At 47.4% G+C, this 23,853-nt stretch overlaps 1 protein-coding gene across 1 annotated transcript in view; it reads left to right on the top strand.

Annotated features, from left to right (window-relative positions):
* The window catches only part of LOC121874507, a 70,397-nt gene that overhangs the window by 22,617 nt on the left and 23,927 nt on the right, over positions 1-23,853 (top strand). Inside the window, exons 5-8 of the mRNA XM_042378665.1 lie at positions 6,887-6,950; positions 10,258-10,371; positions 10,753-11,181; positions 12,758-12,861. Coding sequence (XP_042234599.1) covers positions 6,887-6,950; positions 10,258-10,371; positions 10,753-11,181; positions 12,758-12,861 — 711 coding nt within the window. The remainder of the gene's footprint in view (positions 1-6,886; positions 6,951-10,257; positions 10,372-10,752; positions 11,182-12,757; positions 12,862-23,853) is intronic.

The raw sequence follows: 23,853 nt of genomic DNA, 5'->3' as shown, positions 1-23,853 counted from the left end.
CTTATTTATTGCTGTAGTTTTGGACATGGTAAGTTTTGTATTATATCACGTGTTCTTTATTACTGTAACTCCTAGACATGGTAAGGTATATACTGTATTCTCACGTGTTTTTTATTGCTGTAACTCCTGGACATGTGGATGTTAATAAGGACATACCATGTTGTTGCACGCTGCAAGGATGTCGCGGAAGCTGTCAGTCTTACACGAGGAGGCGGAGGACGTGTTGTCGTGCTGCTCCTCGCTGTCCTCCAGGTCACCTCTCCTACCGTCGGGGCCCCAAGCACTGTCTCCTCGCCAGGGTAAGAATGGCGAGGGGCGTGCCGCCTCGCCCTTCATCATCAGCCGAACAGAGAGGGAGAAGCGAGGCAGCTTGACCACTGCCATCGAGGAGGAGGTCACACCACACCACCGGTTTATGCTGCCGCTGTCTGAGGACGACCCTTGTGATGACGGCAGTGGCCTCCTCCTCTCCCCACAGTCCATCACCTCACAGATGCTGGCTCTGGCCTCCCCGATCTCTCCCTTCTCCTCATCGTCTCCGTTCTCCACCTCGCTGGAGGACTTGGCCTCTACCGGGGGCATGGAGGTCACCTTCTTCGAGGAGGGAGAATGTGCGGGCGAGAAGCACCACAATGCTGGCGAGACTCCCCACCAGGAGATCGGGGAGAGGCTGAGTATGTCGTCCCTTACAGAGTCTGCGGACATGGTCTTTGAATCACACACTGAGGCTGTGAGACACACGCTGCCCCAGGAGGCCGCCGTTGAGCATCACAACAACTTCAGAATAGCGATGGAGACTAAGTTCAGCGGCGGCGGCCAGCAGGACAGCAGAGTGTGGCAGCAGCGGGAGGAACCATTAACATCGAAGGCGTCAAAATGTGTTACTAGCGAGTATTACACGCCCGCCGATGAGAGTGTTCACAGTGAGACGCGGCCGCTCCTGAGTAGTGGGGAGGAGGCGGCGACGGTGGTAGGGGAGAGGCGGAGGTCAGTCGGTGCTGTCAGCCATCGTGGCATCTCACCCTCCGCCTCCAGCACATCAGGACGAAGCCTCTCATACTCCCGCCCTCTACAGTTAGGGACGGTGACCCCGTCAGTGCAGAGCCTGGTAGCCCCGTCGTCAGCGGTGGCCTGCTCGGTTATAGCCTGTGCTGACCCCCTCCAGAATGACTCGGTTACTGAATTCATTGCAGGAGATTCTCTGATCCGCCGCAACTCTTTGACGTTGCCGCCAGGCCCTAATAAACTGTGGTGGACGCCGCGGTCACGTGCAGCTTCTCCGCTGTTTTCTTCAACAGAGTCTTCACCCCTGGGCTCCCCTGCCTACCGCACTCCACCTGAGGGCACCCCCTGGTCAACCCCGCGGCCCTCACTAGAGTACACCCCCGCGTTGGACGGCCGCCTGGACATTAACTCCAGTGGGGACTGGAGCATAACTGACTCTGGGCAGCAGGAGGGCACCCCCTTCCACACCCCCCGACCCTCCCTCACCCCCCGACCCTCCCTGGTACTAGAGCCCAGCGAGGGACCCCCGTGTATGTTGTTGTTGGCCGGGGACCAGTTGTCATCCAGCCCCGGCCTCCCCTGCACCCTCCGCATCCGCCACGACTCTGACTCACCACAGGATGAGACGTGGACGCAGGCCTTCTCCTTCTCCAGCTACAACGGCCACTCCCAGCAGGTGCAGTACTCCCCGGGTGGACCAGCGTCACTACCCGAGCACCGGGACACCCGGCAGCAGGACCCCACCACGGTGACGGACAAGGAGAGTTCCGCCGCCACCACACCCACCGTCACCGTCTCGCAGGAGGAGTAGTGCCTCACCCCTGACCCGGAACCTAACCTCATTTAACCTAACCTAAACTCACTTAACCTAGCCCTAACCCTACCCTACCCTAAACCTCAGCTACCTTATCCCTAATCACACCTGACCTCACCAGTGTGGAAATTCGGGTCAGGGTCCTGGAAGTTAGCTGTGGCCCTGAGCTGATGACGTGAACACCGCCTGAAGAGTGTTAGGGTGTGGTGTTAGGGTCCGGTGTTAGGGTGCGGTGGGGTGTTTGTGTACTAAACAGAAACACAAGAGTAGACTGGAGTGAGGAGGAGCTGTAGTGCCTCATGTGTTTATATATATTGTACAGGCAAATTGTAAAATCAGTCAGTTTAAAAATGACTCGACACACTGTACTGTAAACTACCAGTGATAAATGAAGGGGCGGATCCAGGAATAAGAAAAGGGGGTCCAAGAAATTGTGGGTGGAGGAACACAGCGAGCCCACCCAGTTTTATTTTTTATTTATTTATTTTTTAATTGACCAATATCAAGGGCATTTTGAAGCCATGTGCACTTGATATTAGGAGATATTCTGAGGTCAATAGTAATTACATTTTACTATACCAAAACCCTGAGTACAATACTGTATTAAAGAAAAAGTATTGGAATTTTATGATGAAAAGGAGGGGGGGTCCGGACAACCAGGATCGCCCCCCCCCCCCTCTCCCACTGGATGCTCCCCTGAAATGTTGTCATTCATTATAATTATATGACTTGTATATGTTGTGGTTTGGTTAAGTTATGTTACCTTACGTTAGATGATATTATTCAGCTGAGGTTTGTGAAGTATTTTATTATTTTTTACACTGAACTCGACCCGACCTGACCTGGCCTGGCCTGACCTGACATGACCTCCTTATAAGCTAGTTTAATATTATGTCCTGAAACAAGAAAACATTGTATGCAGTTTGGAAGTCATAGATCATCGCCTTTTGTGTAACATTGTTGTGATACAAATGGTGGTCACACATATTTAAGTTGCCGGATTTCACAATTTGCCTTTATATATATTTAGTAATGTATGTGTGGGGACAATCACACGAGGCACTGTACTAGCTCGTGACACTGTACTAGCTCGTGACACTGTACTAGCTCGTGACACTGTACTAGCTCGTGACACTGTACTAGCTCGTGACACTGTACTAGCCCCTGACACTGTACTAGCCCCTTGAGGCTGTACACAACTGCTCTACTTGATATCAAACACTGTACGTAAATTTGCCTCGTGTGTCGGAGGGACAGTACCAGTGTGTGACGGAGGGACAGTACCTTGTGTGACGGAGGGACAGTACCTCGTGTGACGGAGGGACAGTGCCTTGTGTGACGGAGGGACATGTGACGGAGGACAGTGCCTCGTGTGACGGAGGGACAGTGCCTCATGTGACGGAGGGACAGTGCCTCGTGTGACGGAGGGACAGTGCCTCGTGTGACGGAGGGACAGTGCCTCATGTGACGGAGGGACAGTGCCTCGTGTGACGGAGGGACAGTGCCTCGTGTGACGGCCCCTCTAACAGTAACCACTTCCGCACAAGTCGACCCCCGGGTCAGCCTTGCCTTCCACTCGTAGTTGCTCACGTTGTTGTCACCACCCACTGTGTGGCCTGGGAGTTAACTTGGGCCCCAGTCTAATGGATCCCTCTTCTGATGGACCCCAGTCTAATGGATCCCTCTTCTGGTGGGCCCCAGTTCTAATGGATCCCTCTTCTGATGGGCCCCAGTGTAATGGATCCCTCTTCTGATGGGCCCCAGTTCTAATGGGATCCAATCTAATCACCCCCATTTCTAATAGACACTAGGTACAACCTGACCGAGACATTAGCATCGGGGTCCAGTTTTAATGGACCCTAGAACTAATAGACCTCAATCTTATTGGACCCAGACTTAATGGAACCCTAAGCATAATGACACATCAATCGTCATTAAACTGGAGCCCAAATTAACCTACACCCATTACTTTTAACCATTATATATAAAAGAAAAAGAGAAAAGATTATTATTATACCCTTATCTATATTTCCATAACAATATATATATTCTAATTCATGAGATATTTTACCTATTATATTGTGGCTCGTAGTAGTGGCCATGTTAAGGGCACACACCACTCTTCTCATCAACTAAAAAAATACTGACCGAAACTCCATTTTTATTTTAACACTCCCAGTAGAATATTGTTCCATGTGGGTTGGTATATTGTCACTAGTGTATTGAGTGGTGATTGGTCAGTTAAGGTCAATCCTAGTTGTGATTGGTTGTTCGTGCCATTCAGATATGCCCCAGTCTTAGTGTTAGATAATGGGGTGTAATTATGGGTGATCTGGTTGTTAAGATGGGGGTGTTATTGGGTCTCACATCTGATGGGTTAGGTTAGGGTGAGGCTTGTTACAATTGGCACCTACTAGGACTGGTGGCCCCTACTAGGACTGGTGGCACCTACTAGGACTGGTGGCCCCTACTAGGACTGGTGGCCCCTACTAGGACTGGTGGCACCTACTAGGACTGGTGGCACCTGCTAGGACTGGTGCCCCTACTAGACTAGTGGCCCCTACTGGTGGCACCTACTAGGACTGGTGGACCTACTGGGACTGGTGGCCCCTACTACTTTAGGACTGGTGGCACCTACTGGGACTGGTGGCACCTACTACTGGGGCACCTGGACCCCTACTGGTGGCCCTCGGACTGGTGGCCCTACTGGGACTGGTGGCCCCTACTGAGACTGGTGGCCCCTACTGGGATTGGTGGCCCCTACTAGGACTGGTGGCCCTACTGGGACTGGTGGCCCCTACTAGGACTGGTGGCACCTGGGACTCCTGGCACTCTACTAGGACTGGTGGCACCTACTAGGACTGGTGGCACCTACTAGGACTGGTGCACCTACTGGGACTGGTGGCACTGCTGCACTGGACTGGTGGCACCTGGGACTCCTGGCCCCTACTAGGACTGGTGGCCCCTACTGGGACTGGTGGCACCTACTGGGACTGAGGTGACACTCTACTGGGACTGGTGGCACCTACTAGGACTGGTGGCACCTACTACTGGTGGGGACTGGTGGCACCTGCTAGGACTGGTGGGACTGGTGGCACCTACTGGGACTGGTGGGGACTGGTGGCACCTGCTGGGACTGGTGGCACCTGGGACTCCTGGCCCCTCTGGGACTGGTGGCCCTACTGGGACTGGTGGGACTGGTGGCACTACTCATTGGCCCCACTGGGACTGGTGGACTGGTGGCACCTACTGGGACTGGTGGCACTGGGACTGGTGGCACCTACTGGGACTGGTGGCACCTACTAGGACTGGTGGCTGGGACTACTGGAACGGAAACCTACTGGGACTGGTGGCACCTACTAGGACTGGCTACCCACCCTACTGGGACTGGTGGCACCTACTGGGACTGGTGGCCCCTACTGGGACTGGTGGCACCTACTGGGACTGGTGGCCCTACTACTGGTGGTACTTGGTGGCTCTGGACTGGTGGCACCTGACTTGGCTCCTGGCCCTACTAGGACTCCTGGCCCTACTGGGACTGGTGGCCCTACTGGGACTGCTGGCCCACCTACTGGACTGGTGGCACCTACTAGGACTGGTGGCACCTGGGACTAACTGGCACCTCTAGACTGGCACCTACTGGGACTGGTGGCACCTACTGGGCTACCCTACTGGGACCCTGGACCTACCTGGCCCCTACTAGGACTGGCACCCCTACTAGGACTAACCCCACCTACTAGAACAAACCCAATAGCCCTGTATACCCCCCCCTTGTGCCATTTCTACAACACGACCCTTGAGATAAGCACTTTATACATCTACGCTATCTTGATATATTTATAATGTCTATGTATATCAATAGTTGTCGACCATGATATAGATTTTTTATATTTCAGACTAAAGGAAAACTTACCTACTGTGAGGGTTGATACACCGTGTTATATAATGATTGAGGTTCGCTAGTAATATAGTGTCTAATATTATGATAATGTCTTTTCTTTTACTGTGAACCTTGTGTGGTGTTTTGTTATTGTTCCATACATACATACATACATACATACATACATACATACATACATACATACATACATACATACATAAACTGACGAGGAATGGCAAGGTAAGATTCACATTTCTCTCTGTTTTGCTACATCAGTTTGGTCATACCTGTGTTTAATTTGGACATACCTGTGGGATTAATTTGGACATGCCTTTGTTTAATTTGGACATACCTGTGTCTTATTCCTTTCACAATTTTCTTGATAAAATATTAAATAATTTCAGAGGATTTTGTTGTACTTTTGTTTTCCTGTTTTATTATAAGTTTGTTTAATTATTTATTTTATTTTATAATGTGATTTAAATTTATTTTTAATTATTTTATAGTTTTATAATATTTAAAATTTATATATATTTTTAACTTGGTTTTTATATTTGCAATGTTATTAAATTTCGTATGGATGTTAATTTTGTCCCCTGTGGTGTGTGTTGACAGGTGTGGTGTGTGTTGACAGGTGTGGTGTGGGTTGACAGGTGTGGTGTGTTGACAGGTGTGGTGTGGGTTGACAGGTGTGGTGTGTTGACAGGTGTGGTGTGTGTTGACAGGTGTGGTGTGGGTTGACAGGTGTGGTGTGTTGACAGGTGTGGTGTGTGTTGACAGGTATGGTGTGTTGACAGGTGTGGTGTGTGTTGACAGGTATGGTGTGTTGACAGGTGTGGTGTGGGTTAACAGGTGTGGTGTGTTGTCAAGTGTGGTGTGTTGACAGGTGTGGGGGTGTGTGTGTTGACAGGTGTGGTGTGTGTTGACAGGTATGGCGTGAGTATCAACAGGTGTAGCGTGAGTATCAACAGGTGTGGTGCGAGTATTGACAGCTGTAGCTAGTATTAACAGATGTATCGTGAGTATTGACAGGTGTGGCGTGAGTATTGACTAATGTATTGAGACAGGTGTGTGATAAACTGTATCGTGAGTATTGACAGGTGTGGCGTGAGTATTGAATAATGTATTGAGACAGGTGTGTGATAAACTGCCCCAAAACCACACTAAAACGTAACCCATCTTGGCAGGTCACCCAAGCGGTCGGGAGAGGAGAAATTAAGACGAACTGGACTCACTACCATCTCTCCACAGGTAAGCCGGAGTAGTCACCTTTCTGCCCCTACATCATCACTACAATACTACAAAACAGTTAAAAGTATCTTATTTACTATTCAAAACTATCCCCTTTATATGTTGTCTCTTATGAAGTAGTTGTTGTAGTTGTTGTAGTAGTAGTAGTAGTAGTAGTAGTAGTAGTAGTAGTAGTAGTAGTAGGTGTGGTTATAAGGGGAGCTTGGAGGCCAAATTATTGTATCTATAGAAAAAAGTAGTAGTAGCAGCAGATGTCCACGAGGTGAAGGAGAGACAGCCACCACAGTGGAATGGCATGTCGATGGAAAATGCAGACATATGGGTTAAAGAAACTTACTCAGAAATTGTCAGGTGGTCGCCAGCTAACCTGTTTGAACCACCCAAGTGTGCGGCCACCAAAAAAATGATTCGGGAGATGATTTGCCTCATAACTGAGTACACTCAGGACCGCTTCCTTGCCCCTTTAGCTCTTCATATACTGGCAATAATACCACATCTATTCTGTCAGAGGACACACACAAAGACTAAGCACAAAGAAAATGTGGCAGCAATGAAGAGAAGATTGACAATGTGGCTGACTTGGGCCCTTGAGGATCTCCTATGTGAAGCAAGAACACTGCAGGAGAGACTAAAACTTACAGGAGACGGAAAGCAAAACACCGATGACGTTGCAAGAAAGTTTGGAAACAAAATGCTTGTGGGAAAAGTGTCTTTGGCGGTAAGATCTCTCACAGAGGAATCCTCCGGTGGGGTGATGCCAATAAACAGAGACATTAAAACAACTGAAAGAAAAACATCCCCCTGCAAGTGATGACGAAGGCATTAGGTTCCTGGGTGACTATATCCCAACAAATGCTGTCTTGTTCGAGAAAATAACAAGAGGGATGGTGTGGAAAAAGGCACTGAAGACTCAGGGAGGGGCCGGCCCTTAAGGTCTGGATGCAAACGGTTGGAGAGTCATCCTCAGCACTAACAAGTTTGGCCCCGTAGCAAGTGATCTCGGCACTGCCATTGCCGTCCTTGCAAGAAAGCTGGCATCCTCGTGCTGCGAACACCTCCATGCTCTGACGGCCTGCCGCCTCATTCCCCTGGATAAGAATCCAGGATGTAGGCCTATAGGGGTGGGGGAAGTGCTGAGGCGGATCATCGGAAAATGCATAATGGAGGTGGTAAAGGATGATGTCAGGGCAGCAGCAGGGAACCTGCAGGTGTGTGCTGGCCACCAGGCTGGAGAGGAAGCCGCCATTCACGCCATGAGAACGATATTTGAGCAGCATGATTGAGGCCGTTCTCCTGGTGGACGCTTCAAACGCATTCAACATACTTAACTGCAAGGCCGTACTGCACAACATCAAGATCAAGTGTCCAAGCTTTGCAATGTATGTTGAAAACACCTATAGGAATCCATCAGACCTCTATATAGTAAACAACAAGGCTCTAAGAGGTGATACCATCATACAGTCAACCGAGGGAACAACGCAGGGGGACCCTGTTGCAATGGCAATGTATGCAATAGGCCTATCCGTGCTCCAGCACACAATAAAATTTGAAACAACTGAGGTCAAGCAAGTGGCGTACGCTGACGACCTTACAGGAGCAGGAAAAGTGGAGGACATCAAAAAGTGATGGGACCTGGTAACATCACGAGGTCCACAAATAGGGTACCACCCAAACAGCAGCAAGTCCTTCCTCATTGTGAAGCCAGATCATTATGAACGGGCAATGAAGGTGTTCGGTGGAAGTGAGGTCAAAATAACAAAGGATGGTCAAAGACACCTAGGCGCAGTGATCGTCACGACGGACTTCAAGACCGAGTACGTAACGGGAAAGGTGAATGAGTGGGTTAGGGAAATCCAAACTCTGTCTGAGATTGCTAACACATGCGGCTTTTGCGCCATTCACCCATGGAGTCAAGCATCGCTGGAACTACCTGATGTGCACTATCCCTGATATTGGATCCCTTCTCCACCCTCTGGAAGAAGCTATCAGCGTCAATTTAATTCCCAAATTAGTGAAACACCTTCAGCAGAAAGATCACTCCTTGCACTACCACCGAGACTGGGAGGAATGGTATTGACCAATCCAGAGGAGTTTGCTGCCACCGAACATCAAAACTCAGTTAAGCTTACGGCAGCCCTCACGGACCACATAAGAGCTCAGAACGCAACAGGGGAGGTGGATACCAGTGAAGTAAACAAGATTCGAAGGTCCATTACGACAGCACGGCCAAAGTTATAAGTTGCAGCAACTGTTGCTGCAAGCACCAGAGAATTTGAAGAAAAAAATTAACTATAGCGCAGGAGATGGGCGTCTCAAACTGGTTAACTATGTTACTGATAAGGGCAAATGGTTTCAGTCTCAATAAACAAGAATTTACAGATGACAATGCTCTAAGGTACGGTCGGCCAGTAGAAGGTTTGCCCTCCCAATGCGTGTGTGGCTCTTCCTATGACGTCGATCACGCCATGGTGTGCAAGAAAGGGGGCTTCATATGCATGAGGCATGACGAAGTAAGGGATCTCACAGCAAATATGTTGAAGGAAATCTACCGTGATGTCAGGGTAGAACCGACCCTCCTTCCATTGGACGGTGAGAATTTCCAACATAGGACTTCCAACACATCCAACGAAGCCCGTGTTGACGTCAGTGCTCGAGGATTCTGGACGCGGGGACAGGAGCCTTCTTTAACATCAGGATTTTTGATCACATGGCCGCATGTCAATGTAACTTAGCTCTCGATGCTGCACACAGGAGGAACGAGAACGACAAGATAAGGGCATATGGGGAGAGAATTCAGGACATTGACCACGGCAGCTTCACTCCTCTGGTGTTCACAACCTCTGGTGGGATGGGAGCAAGTGCAAGATGCTTCTACGCCAGACTCGCAGAGGTGATATCCGAACAGAAGCAGCAGCCCAGAAGTTATGATTACAGCCTGGATGAGATGTCCCACTGTCCTTCTCTCTCCTTAGGTCGGCTTTGCTCTGCCTCAGGGGAACGAGAGCATCGGCCCCAAAGCCGACAACAGTTGCAGATATTGACTACGAGGCAACAGTCACTGAATGCTGCATAGATCTGCGGCTCAACTAACTCAACACAGCTAGGATAGCTACTTATGTATTAGGATATTTAATTTTAAGGTAATAAAATGGTGGCAAAGGTATGGCTATTGGGGGAGGCTGGAGGCCAATAATTAAAAAAACAAAACAAGTAGAAGTAGTAGTAATAGTAGTTGTAGTTGAAATAATAGTAGTAGTAGAAGTAGTAGTAGTAGAGATGATTATTGTCTGTTTACGTGTTGGTACAGGCAGGTGTCAGCAGTGAGAGTGATGACAGTGATGTAGAGCGAAGTGCTCGACCCATCCGCCGCACCCGACCACCTCACCTCCACCACCACCACCTGCTCCTACCCCGCCGTTCTGTGAGTCTCCTGCAGGGTAGCCATCCCCCCCTCAACCAGCCCTTAGTTTGAGTCAATTTTTTTTTGTCTCTTTTTTTTGTCAGTCTGAGTCAGTCCACCAGCCCTTAGTTTAAGTCGATTATTCTTTGCCTGAGTCAGTCTGTATCTTAAGTCAACCAGCCCTTAGTTTGAGCTAACCAGCCCTCACTTCACCTCACCGCACCTCACCGCCTTATTCATGACACTGTTTCGATTGGTTAGGTTAGTTAGGTTAGTTTAGGTTATTCATGCAGCCTTCAAAACAGCAACGACTCATAGAGGTACAGTATACACAACCTGGGTGACAGAGGGAGAGAGAGAGAGAGGTGGCTGTGTGTTTATTTACATTGTGTTATATGGCAGGACCCGGAGGTGACGCCGCTATCTCCTCCACCCTCCCTGGTCAACGCGGAGGAGGAGGAGGACTCACCCATGAAGGACGAGGAGGATGAGGAGGAAGATCCCTTGCTGCCTTCCACCCCCGAGTCTAGTTCCTCCATCACCTCCGCCGAAATCTTCTCCCGAATGACCCAAGGCGCGACCTCCGGGAGTACCGATTCCAATGGGTCGACCTCCAGGCTCCTAGTGATATCCCAGAACACAGACGATACACTCAATGCCTCCTCAGTCCCCACCATCCCCGTCACCCCCAGTCCCCTCACCTCTCCCAGCCCCTCTGTCAGTCCCACCATCCCACAGGTAGAGCCCTTCGCCTCTACTCCTACTTCAGCCATCACCCCTGCTGCTGCCACCACTACAGGAGCCTCCACTTCGTCCGTCAACACCACCGAGGTAAACGCTTCACGACCTGTCACTTAAGGCACGACCTGTCAGTTACGGCATGACTTGTCACTTAATGCCCGACCTCTCACTTAATGCCCGACCTGTCACTTAAGGCCCTACCTGTCACTTACACCCCAACCTGCCACTTACGGCATGATCTGTCACTTAAGGCCCGACCTGTCATTTACCGCCCAACCTGCCACTTACGGCATGATCTGTCACTTAAGGCCCGACCTGTCATTTACCGCCCAACCTGCCACTTACGGCATGATCTGTCACTTAAGGCCCGACCTGTCACTTACCGCCCAACCTGCCACTTACGGCATGATGTCACTTAAGGCCCGACCTGTCATTTACCGCCCAATCTGCCACTTATGGCATGACTTGTCACTTAAGGCTCGACCTGTCATTTACCGCCCAACCTGTCACTTACGGCATGACCTGTCACTTAAGGCCCGACCTGTCATTTACTTCCCAACCTTTCACTTCCGGCACGACCTGTAGATAAAAATTGCGTCCTGTTAGCTAAAATTTTTTTTGCTTGCTGCGAAAAATTTGCAATAATGCCAAAGGCCTCTTGGTCCTTCCTTCCTTTCTCGTTCCCTCCTCCCTCTTTTCCTTCTTCCCTCCCTTCCTTTCCTCTCAAATCTTCACTTCCTATTCCAACATTAAGTCAGAATGGGGATTATTTGACCTCTCAGGATGACCATGTGACCTCTCAGGATGACCATGTGACCTCTCAGGATGAATTCTATAAACCAACAGCTATTTTCTTGGTCCTTCTCTGCACATGTTCTCGCGGTCACACACCACTAGCCTGTTCCCACGATCACTCTCCCGCCGTGACTTGCTCCTCCTCTCATACAGACACACAGACAAACTGCCTCCGACTGGTCACATCCCTTATTTAGACAAAGAGGGCATGAGTGATGACGTGTGTGTTGTGTGTGTGTGTGTGTGTGTGTGTGTGTGTGTGTGTGTGTGTGTGTGTGTGTGATAATAATAATAATAGTAATATATGTATTGTAAAATGTAAAAATAACAGATTGTAATATTAATAGTAATAGTAATAATAATAATAATAGAATAATAATAATAATGATAATAATAATACGTAGTTTATAATCTAATGTAAAAGTACTATTGCAGATTATAATACTACTAATAAAAATATATGTTCGTAATGAGAATAATAATAAAAATAATAATAATAATAATGATGATAATAATAATAATAATAATAATAATAATAATAATAATAATAATAATAATAATAATAATAATAATGATGATGATAATAATAGTTTATAATATTGAAAATTATCCTTAATTAGTATTGAAGGATGACCATAGATAAATGATAACATTCAGGTGTGTAACTCAGGATGTGTAACTCAGGTGTGTGTAAGTCAGATGTGTAACTCATGATGTGTAACTCAGGTGTGTAAGTCAGATGTGTAACTCAGGTGTATAAATCAGATGTGTAAGCCGAATGTGTAACTCAGGTGTGTAACTCAGGTGTATAAATCAGATGTGTAAGCCAGATGTGTAACTCAGGTGTGTAACTCAGTCTTGTACACTACAGCCTATCGTGGGTCGCAGTGAGAGGTCCAAGTCTTGTGCCGCCGTGTTCCCCTCACTACAGGACCACCTCCGTGCTGCTGGCCTCTCCAGGGACGACCCAGTGCCGTGAGTACATCTAACCTAACCTAACCTTATCTTACCTAGTATCTGTCATGGAACTCTTTTGTAAAGTATTTTGAAACTTTTTGATGACTGGAAAAGTTTTGGTATTTTGGAACTTTTTGGTGTGGTGAAACTTATTATTTAAAACTTTGTCATAAAACTTTTTGTTGCCTTTAAAAGTTTTAGTATTTTCAGAACTTTTTGGGTGTGAAACTTTATGGTTTTCTGAAACTTTTTGGGGTGTTGAAATCTTGTTTTGTATGTTTTGTCTTGCCTTTTGTTGGTATATGTTGAAACTTTTAAACATCTGAAACTTTTAAGCACTGAAACTTTTATACACTGAAACTTTTATACACTGAAACTTTTATACACTGAAACTTTTAAACACTGAAACTTTTAAACACTGAAACTTTTAAACCATAAACTTGGTCATCATTGAAACTCATATACTCAACATTACTTCACCTGTCACACCTACAAGTCATTACTCACTGTCTGGTCAGGTCACTCAGTGTCTGTGTTAGTCCAGAGTCTTGTGGTGAGTTGGTTTATCTGTCTGTCTGTCTGTCTGTTTGCCTGTCTGTCTGTCTGTCTGTCTGTCTGTCTGTTTGTTAGTGTCTTATTAAAGTCCTTTCATAATGGGATAGTCGTGGGTAGGTGGGTTGTTCACTGTACATACATACATACATACATACATACATACATACATACATACATACATACCCATTCACTCACTCGATAAACTAAACCGCAAATGAGTCAGGAGTGAGCAGACATAGTGCTAGCCGGCGCAGGTGACCTACTTAGAGACACGGTGGGCCAGTGGGTCGTGACTCTCCTACTAATGCACCATCAGTCGAGAACACGGGTTCGATGTCACCCTCTTATCTACATACCTTACCTTCTTTTAAGGGGGAGGCTTGGATAGGTCATGGCTTCCTGTCGTGTTAGTTGTAGTGGTAGAAGGGATAGAAGGAGGGTGGGAGGAATGGATAGGGTGGGATGAGGGTAAAATAGGAGAAGTGGGATAGAGGTGGGAGAGGAGATGGGGTGGGATATGAGGTAAAGAAAGAGGGAGGAGGAGAAGAAAAAAGGGGAGGAGAGAGAGAAGAAACAGGAGAGTGTGTGTATATTTGTGTGTGTTTTGTATGAGACTGTATGCATGTGTATTTTATATCTGTGTATGTTTTGTATGCGTGTGTGCTTTGTTTGTGCGTGATATGTATGTGTGTGTATGTATGGTAGGTGTGGTCCCAACGCCAAACTCCCCAAGAATCGGACAGAATGTCTCCCCGGACAGAATGCTTACTCCTTATCTAATTTGGATTGGAGATTCATTTCTGACGCGCCAATCATACCGAGGCAATGTGTTCAGGGATTCATTTAGGTCACTGTAATGGCACTGTTAGGTCACTGCATAATGGCGCTGTTTCATATAAGGATTGGGTGATTGGGCTCCTCCTGCTGTGTTATTTATTCATAAGGTCTAATTTTTCCACACACACACACACACACACACACACACACACACACACACACACACACACACCTTTCTGATACGTGAGTAGTGGTGATGATCTTCTTCTTCTTCTTCTTCTTCTTTCTTTTCTTTTTTTCTTCTTTTCTTCTTCTTCTTCTTCTTCTTCTTCTTCTTCTTCTTCTTCTTCTTCTTTTTTTTCTTCTTCTTCTTCTTTCTTCTTCTTCTTCTTCTTCTTCTTCTTCTTCTTCTTCTTCTTCTTCTTCTTCTTCTTCTTCTTCTTCCTTCTTCTTCTTCTTCTTCTTCTTCTTCTTCTTCTTCTTCTTCTTCTTCTTCTTCTTCTCCCTTCTTCTTCTTCTTCTTCTTCTTCTTCTTCTTCTTCTTCTTCTTCTTCTTCTTCTTCTCTTCTTCTTCTTCTTCTTCTTCTTCTTCTTCTTCTTCTTCTTCTTCTTCTTCTTTCTTCTTCTTCTTTTCTTCTTTTCTTTTCTTCCTTTTCTTCTTCTTCTTCTTCTTCTTCTTCTTTCTTCTTCTTCTTCTTCTTCTTCTTCTTCTTCTTCTTCTTTTCTTCTTCTTCTTCTTCTTCTTCTTTTCTTCTTCTTCTTTTCTTTTTTTCTTTTCTTCTTCTTCTTCTTCTTTTTCTTCATTTATTTCTTTCCTTCTTCTTCTTTCTTCTTCTTCTTCTTCTTCTTCTTCTTCTTCTTCTTTATTTTGCTTTTCTTCTTTTCTTCTTCTTCTTCTTCTTTTCTTCTTTTTTTCTTTATTCTTCTTCATTTATTTATTCTTCTTCTTCTTCTTCTTCTTTATTTTTTTCTTCTTCTTCTTCTTCTTCTTCTTTTCTTTCTTCTTCTTCTTTTCTTTCTTTTTCTTCTTCTTCTTTTTTTTCTTTATTTCTTTATTCTTCTTTTTCTTTTCTTCTTCTTCTTTTCTTCTTTTCTTCTTCTTTCTTTCTTCTTTTCTTCTTCTTTTTCTTCTTCCTTCTTCTTCTTCTTCTTCTTCTTCTTCTTCTTCTTCTTCTTCTTCTTCTTCTTCTTCTTCTTCTTCTTCTTTTTCCTTTCTTTCTTTTCTTTCTTCTTCTTCTTCTTCCTTTATTTCTTTTCCTTCTTCTTCTTCTTTTTTTTCTTTTATTTCTTCTTCTTCTTCTTCTTCTTCTTCTTCTTCTTCTTCTTCTTCTTCTTCTTCTTCTTCTTCTTCTTCTTCTTCTTCTTCTTCTTTCTTCTTCTTCTTTCTTTTTTTCTTTCTTCCTTCTTCTTCTTCTTCTTCTTTCTTCTTCTTCTTCTTCTTCTTCTTCTTCTTCTTCTTCTTCTTCTTCTTCTTTTTCTTTCTTTCTTCTTCTTTCTTTCTTCTTCTTCTTCTTTTTTCTTCTTCTTCTTCTTCTCCTTTTCTCCTTCTCTCCTCTTCCTCCTCCTCTCCTCCTCCTCCTCCTCTCCTCTTCTTCTCCTTCTTCTCCTCCTCCTCCTTCTCCTGTTTTTGAAAATGGGATACTGTCATGGTTTTAAAGGCTGTGTGTATGTGTCTCTGTGTGTGTGTGTGTATATGGTGTAGAGACAGGTAGGAGGAGCTAGCGAGAGTGGGCAGGTATTTAAGATGACGGTCGTGATGGCTACAGACAGTAATTCAAGTCTGCACCCTCTCCTATATTAGTCAAGTAACCCCGTAGATAAGGATAGTCTGGCGTGGCTGTCAACTATGCCTGACCTCCTCAGCGCCAAGGTGCACCTCACCCTGAAGAATTCATGATTTTGTGTTTTTGTTATGTCGGGAGGGAGAGAGAGAGAGAGAGAGAGAGAGAGAGAGAGCTTGTTATTTTCGACTATTATATTTTGTTTACTCTATACTTGTAACTGAGCCAAATGAATGGAAGGTTGTGATTGGTCGAGTCATTCTAGAGGGGGGAGGAGAAAGGGGGACAATTTTATAAGGAAGAGCTTTATATTAACCCGACGTGTCTCATTCCTCGCTAGCCAATCAGATGCAGTGATAAAAATCTACTCCGGGCTCTGATTGTAAAACTCATGTGAACGGTGTATAGTAGTAGCTCACACACTACCTGATTGGACCAGTTATGCTAATCAGTTCCCAATCACCATTCGAATCACTGTTGCATTTTTTTCTTCGTAATGTTAATTTATTTTCGTTCTGTGGTAAATATAACGATGTACAGTCCCCTTCACTTGTGCGTTTACAGCGACTCGTCATAAAAACATTCCACAAATAATTATCTTCGAGTCACTTGTTTTTCTATTCTTGTACTTTGATTCCATAGTACGTTTGCTTTTGCCAGTTTCCTTCTGTCGAATGTAAACAAACACAGCGCTGCCACACTGCACAACACCTAACGACCCCCTGTAAACGCACTAGTGAAGGGGACTGTACTGGGATGAGGATGAGAGGTTGTGCAAGAGGTAAGGTTGCATTGCCCTGTTGCATGCATGGTGTAGCTGCACGAGTCTTTCCTTGTCGGTGTTGGAAATTCGTGTTTGATTTCACCTCCTGATATGAGGGTGTGATAAGAGTTGATGTTATACTTAAGTTGGGTCGATGTGCTGTTTTAGCGTGTGTGTGTGTGTGTCAACTGCTGGGTGTGTGTGTAACGAGAGAGAGAGGTGAGAAAGAGGGAATAGAGAGAGAGATGGCACCAGAAAGAGAGAGAGAAATACTAATGGGGCCTAGTAACACTGATTCCTAATAGCTCACCTGTCAACTGTCTCTCATAACACCCCTCACTGTCAACTGTCTCTCACAACACCTCACCTGTCCAACTGTCTCTCACTACCCCTCACCTGTCCAACTGTCTCTCCACCACCCCCTACCTGTCCACTGTCTCCTCCCCCTCACCTGTCCAACTGTCTCTACTACACCACCTGTCACTGTCTCTACAACACCATATTAAGCACTACACACCTCCCCCCCCAGGTCTCGCATCACCTCATTAGTGTATGTGGGCGAGCTTCCCTGTAATTACAAGCTCAGGTGCATTAGTGTCCGGGATTGGTCTGTCTGAGTTGTGGTGGGTCGTTTATCACTGGGTATCTCTGGGGTATGTGGGTACTTTGGGTGTGTGTGGGTACCTGTGGATGTGTGTATTACCTTCATGAATATACGTTAAATCAGTGTTTAGTGATGTGTGAAATATATTTGTGTATTCTCTCTCTCTCTCTCTCTCTTCTCTCTCAGGCCACACATTAGTAAACATACGACTGTGAACTGGATATATAGATGGTGGGTACTAGCTCCTACCTGTCTGTCTTCCTGTTGTAAAAGGAGTGAGGCAACCCAAGAGAGAGGGAGGGAGGGAGGGAGGAGGAGGGGAGGGGAGGGAGGTGGTGGAGGGAGGAGAGGACGGTGGTGGGAGGGAGGGAGAGTGGACGGTGGTGAGGGAGGGAGAGAGTGGAGGTGGTGGGGGAGGGGAGGGAGTGGATGGGAGGGGAGGGAGAGAGGATGGTGGTGAGGGGAGGGAGAGTGACGGTGGTGAGGGGAGGGAAGAGGGACGGTGGTGAGGAGGGAGAGGAGGACGGTGGTGAGGGAGGGAGGGAGTGGACGGTGGTGAGGAGGGAGAGAGTGGACGGTGGTGAGGGGAGGGAGAGAGGGGAGTGGACGGTGGTGAGGGGAGGGAGAGGACGGTGGTGAGGGGAGGAGAGAGTGGACGGTGGGGAGGGAGGGAGAGAGGGAGGACGGTGGTGAGGAGGGAGAGAGTGACAGTGGTGAGGGAAGGGGGAGGGAGTGGACGGTGGTGAGGGAGGAGAGTGGACGGTGGTGAGGGAGGGAGGGAGTGGACGGTGGTGGGAGGGAGAGAGGAGTGGTGGTGGGAGGGAGAGGATGGTGGGTGAGGGAGGGAGAGTGGAGGTGGTGAGGGGAGGGAGAGAGTGGACGGTGGTGGGGAGGGAGGGAGGGAGTGGACGGTGGTGAGGGAGGAGAGAGGGACGGTGGTGAGGGGAGGGAGAGGAGGGGACGGTGGTGAGGGAGGGAGAGGACGGTGGTGAGGGAGGGAGAGAGGGACGGTGGTGAGGGGAGGGAGGGGAGGGACGGTGGTGAGGGAGGGGAGAGATGGTGGTGAGGGGAGGGAGAGAGGGACGGTGGTGAGGGAGGGAGAGAGGGACGGTGGTGGGAGGGGGGAGGAGAGGGACGGTGGTGGAGGGGAGGGAGGGAGTGGACGGTGGTGAGGGAGGGAGAGTGGACGGTGGTGAGGGAGGGAGAGAGGGAGTGGACGGTGGTGAGGGAGGGAGAGAGTGGACGGTGGGAGGGAGGGAGAGAGTGGGACGGTGGGGAGGGAGGGAGAGAGGGAGTGACGGTGGTGAGGGAGAGAGAGGGATGGTGGTGAGGGGAAGGGGGGGAGGGAGGGACGGTGGTGAGGGGAGGGAGAGAGGACGGTGGTGGGGAGGGAGGGAGGAGGGATGGTGGTGAGGGAGGGAGAGAGGGATGTGGAGGGAGGGAGAGAGGGATGGTGGTGAGGGAGGGGAGGGAGGGATGGTGGAGGGGAGGGGAGAGGGGATGGGGTGGGGAGGGAGGGAGGGAGGATGGTGAGAGGGGAGGGAGAGAGGGATGGTGAGGGGAGGGGGAGAGAGGGGAGGACGGTGGTGGGAGGGAGGGAGAGAGGATGGGGAGAGGGGAGAGAGTGGACGGGGGGAGGGGAGGAGAGAGGGAGGGACGGTGGTGAGGGAGGGAGAGAGGGACGGTGGTGAGGGAAGGGGGAGGGAGTGGACGGTGGTGAGGGAGGGAGAGAGTGGACGGTGGTGAGGGAAGGGGGGAGGAGTAGACGGTGGTGAGGGAAGGGGGAGGGAGGACGGTGGTGAAGGAGGGAGAGGACGGTGGTGAGGGAGGGGAGGGAGGGACGGTGGTGAGAGAGGGAGAGGGACGGTGGTGAGGGAGGGAGGGAGTGGACGGTGGTGAGGGGAAGGGGGAGGAGGACGTGGTGAGGGAGGGAGAGTGGACGTGGTGAGGGAGGAGAGAGTGGACGGTAGTGAGGAAGGGCAGTGTGTATCGCGCGTGTGCGGGAGAGGGAGGTATCCGCTCTGTCTACGTCCGCTTGCCTTAGTAGCGCCATCTCCCCCTCCTCCCACCTGTTGACTTTCGCGTCCATTGCCACGTTGCAGAGCGCGTACACACACACACACACACGTTTAAGTATCACAGCTGTCATAAGGACGCAATAAAACCCTTTCCTACTGACGAAGATAAAATAAACGTTTGTTGCAATTTTATAATGTCGACACGCTCGCTGTTGCAAATTGGTGATGATAATTGCAATACATCAGTGTTTGTACTCGAAAAGAACGTGTTTGTGTTGCAAATCACTGTATGTTTTTCGCACAGCTGTTCGTGATTGAAAAATAACACTATTCCTAGTTGCAAAGTTCATAGTGAAAAGAAAGCCATTGAATGTTGCAAATATTAGTGTCGGATTTAGTACAGTTGGTAACACTGAAAAAAGAATTCCCATGCAAGTTGCAATCCTTACTAAGTGTTGATATCAATTGGTGTTAAAATATGATAAGGTTCCATGTTGCAAATTGTGAACTCAACATTGCAAATTGTGTCCCAAATTGAAGAAAAATACTCCATTGCAAAGTGTGAACGCCAGGCAGTCGAACGATCGCCAGGTATAATTTCCTTCGCTCATGGAAGTGAATCAGTACGCCGGACGCTGATGATCGCTCGTCTTGGCTGCTGTTAGTGTCATAAGTGGATATCTTTGTGTGTCAGAAATGGATATAATTGTTGGTGTCATAAGTGGATTTTATACTGTCATGTGGATATTATTACTGATGGTGTCATGCATGGATATCATACTGTTGGTGTCATAAGTGGACATAGTAATGGTGCCATAAGTGGATATCTTAAAGCGTCTCATAAGTGGATATCATACTGTGTCATAAGTAGATATCATAATGCGTCTCATAAGTGGATATCTTACTATTGGTGTCATAAGTGGATATCTTACTATTGGTGTCATAAGTGATATTTATTATTGGGTCATAAGTGGATATATTTACCGTTGGTGTCAGCAGATATCATATAAGTAGAGTTGATATCTCTTGCCGTGTTGTAAGTAGATAGCCAAGTGAGTTTAAGTATCGAGCCGAATATTTTAAGTGGATTATGTGGATATCTTATCAGACTTACACATCCGACGTTGGATATCTTGTGCAGTTGGAGCCGGATATCTTGCGCTGTACTGGAGCCGGATATCTTTTGTGGAGTATTGCAGCCGGATATCTTTTGTGCCGTATTGCAGCCGGATATCTTGTGCAGTACAAGAGCCGGATATTTTACTCCGCATTGTGGACTAAAAAAACATGAGCATTATTAGTCCTTGTGTGAAAGAGGAGAGGGGAGAGAGAGAGAGAGAGAGAGAGAGAGCTCAGTCTTGCCTCGCTTGTTGTTCATGCTTATGAGAGTCGGTCGATGAGGGCACAAGGACCTCTGTTTCACCTCTCTCTCTCTCTCTCTCTCTCTCCCATACCTGAAGGAGGGGTGACGGAGGTGGGTAGGAGTTCTGAGTCTAACTAATTCACATAATCCGAGGACCTGCCTGTAGTAGATGACCTGAAACCTGTAAACCTCTAACCTGTAATTCTGTAACCCTGTATACCTGTTACCCTGTGACCTGTAAACCTAATCTGTAACCTGTATACCTGTAAACCTCTCTAACCTGTATACCTGTAAACCTCTAACCTGTATACCTCTCTAACCTGTATACCTGTAAATCTCTAACCTGTAAACCTATAACATGTAATTCTGTAAACCTGTATTCCTGTTACCTGTAAATCTGTGACCTGTAACCTGGATATTTTTCCGGCGGGAATTATGGGTATTTGAGATGTATGAATAATATGTTTTCGTGTCAAAGATGTCAGTAGATGTGATTGATGGGTATATTCCTGTGCAAGGTGGATATTTGGTGTTTTATGTGGATATTTGGTGTTTTATGTGGATATTTGGTGTTTTATGTGGATATTTGGTGTTTTATGTGGATATTTATTGTTTTAGGTGGATATTTAGCAGTGTAATTAAGTGGATAAAATATCCACTTAATTCAGGAGGATGTTTTGTCGTATTCTAGTGGATAGTTCGTGTATTCAGGTGGATATTTAGCGGTGTATTTAAGTGGATATTTAATGTTTTAGTTGGATATTTAATGTTTTAGTTGGGTATTTCGCGTTTTAGATGGATATTTAGCTGTGGATATTTCTTGGTGTCTTCAGTTGGATATTTAGTCCTATTTATACGTGCTATATTGATACGCCTCATGTTTATCCAGTCGTCTCATGTAGGGCCTCAGTGTTTACAAACCAGATCAGCTGTTTTTTTTTTGTGTGAGATGAGGTAACCCACACGTCTCTCTCTCTCTCTCTCTCTCTCACAGGCAGGTGGTGTACTGTGTGTCTTGCCTCATCGTATTAACGTCTGTTAGGTTATATCTCCCCACGTCTGCCGCGGTTAACTACTTGATACCATCTACCACCACACACACACACACACACACACACACACACACACACACGGCCGTCATCATCTTGAAGTTCCTCGGCCCGCATACCAATCCGGGTTTCTCTCATTTTCAACGGTATGTGTTTTATCTCTTTTTCCCTCCCCTGCCCCTCCCCCCTTTTTCCTCCTCCCTCCTCCCTCCCTCCCCCTCCCTCCTCCTCCCTCCCTCCCCTCATTTCCCACCTCCCACCTCCTCTCCTCTCCTACTTGGCAGTGGATGATGCCTGACCCACGTCTCTGGCGCCGTGGGTCGACTTGTAATGTGTGTGTGTGTGTGTGTGTGTGTGTGTGTGTGTGTGTGTGTGTGTGTGTGTGTGTGTGTGCCAACAATAGGAATTACGAAATAAAGGACAAAGTTATCCAGGTAATTCGTGTGCTGTGTGTGAAGACGATGGGAAATTGGTCAGGTGATCTAGACTTAAGGGTTGTAGATACTGTGTGTGGTCATGTAACGCCTCCCTGTTCACTGAGCGCGCACACACACACACACACACACACACACACACACAGTACCTTCACTTATTGTGTTGGGTTGGATCAAGGTGTGAGGTGGTGGATAGTGTAGGAATTACATTCAGCTGCCTAACCTGACCTGACCTAACCTGACCTGACCTGACCTGACCTGACCTGACCTAACCTGACCTGACCTGACCTAACCTGACCTGACCTGACCTAACCCAACCTGACCTAACCTAACCTAACCGATCAAGACATAATCTCGTTAACACCAACAATGCTAGTGGCAGTAAAATATGGTTAAGTTTACCCTCACTTCTTGCAGTTTCATCCGTTTTCTGTCTTACATGACGTCATACTAATTACATAGGCTCCTGTGCCCTCACTTGCTTATTATCACTGCCATAACACATACATACATACATACATACATACATACATACATACATACGGTAATACTGTCATTAGCACTACCATTACCACAATACACATGCTGTTACTACACCACAAACCCTATCCACCATCACCGTACACCGCTCACCACCACTCCTTCTTCACCACCGCATTCACCACCACCACCCATCACCTCACCACCACACCCACCACCTAACCATACCACCCCCTCACACCCCCTCCCCCCAAGTAAGATACGTTAGGTTCAATCCTTCCCTCCACTCTGTTCCGCCAAGCTCCGGCTAGCACCCAAATATATACAAGTAAACACATACCTTCAGAGAGAGGGGAGGGAGAGGGGGTGGAGAGAGAGTGGGGAGAGGGAGAGAGAAGGGGGAGGGAGAGGGGGTGGAGAGAGAGTGGGTAAAGGAGAGAGGATGGGGAAGGAAAGAAAGGAGGGGGATGGAAAGGGGAGAAGGGGGTAGAGAGAAGGGGGGGTGGGGTTGATTGAGGTGGGTAGTGGATTCTTAAGCGTATTTGGTAACAATTGTTTATAGTATCGGGTTACAGGGCATCTTTGGGGGCCCTTGAGGAGTGGAGGTGAAGCCCTTAGGGACGTGGAGAGAAGGGGAGAAGAAAAGGGGGATGGGTAGGTTAGGTGAGAGGTGCTAGTAAGCGGATAGGTAGGTGGATGGATAGTAAGTACAATCGTCTTGCAAGTTTACATTGGTTCAGCATAAACAGAGGCAGTGTAGGTATACAAACAATATACCTAGACAGTGTGTTCTTAATATACACACTTAGCCAATCAAAACCCAATTCAGGTACAATTCGATATTGCTATTGGCCTAGAAACACTCACGAGACTTTCATTGTTCTAGGTCACGCTGGGAACACAGACGAGACCTTGAAGAAGTGAGGATTTGATGGTCTCTTTCGTCCATGAACACACACACACAGAGACCTTGTAATCAGAGCTCATTATCTAGTGGAAAGTGTTCTTGAGGCGTCGTGCTGTGAGATATAGAAACACACACACACACACACACACACACACACACACACACACACACACACACACACCACACACACACACACACACACACACACACCCCACCACCCACCCACACACACACACACACACACACACACACACACACACACACACACACACACACACA

The sequence above is a fragment of the Homarus americanus genome, unplaced genomic scaffold (assembly GCF_018991925.1).
Source record: "Homarus americanus isolate GMGI-L3 unplaced genomic scaffold, GMGI_Hamer_2.0 scaffold55640, whole genome shotgun sequence".
NCBI lineage: Eukaryota > Metazoa > Arthropoda > Malacostraca > Decapoda > Nephropidae > Homarus > Homarus americanus.
The sequence above is the reverse complement of the archived record's forward strand: the minus strand, read 5'-3'. Positions and strand labels throughout refer to the sequence as shown.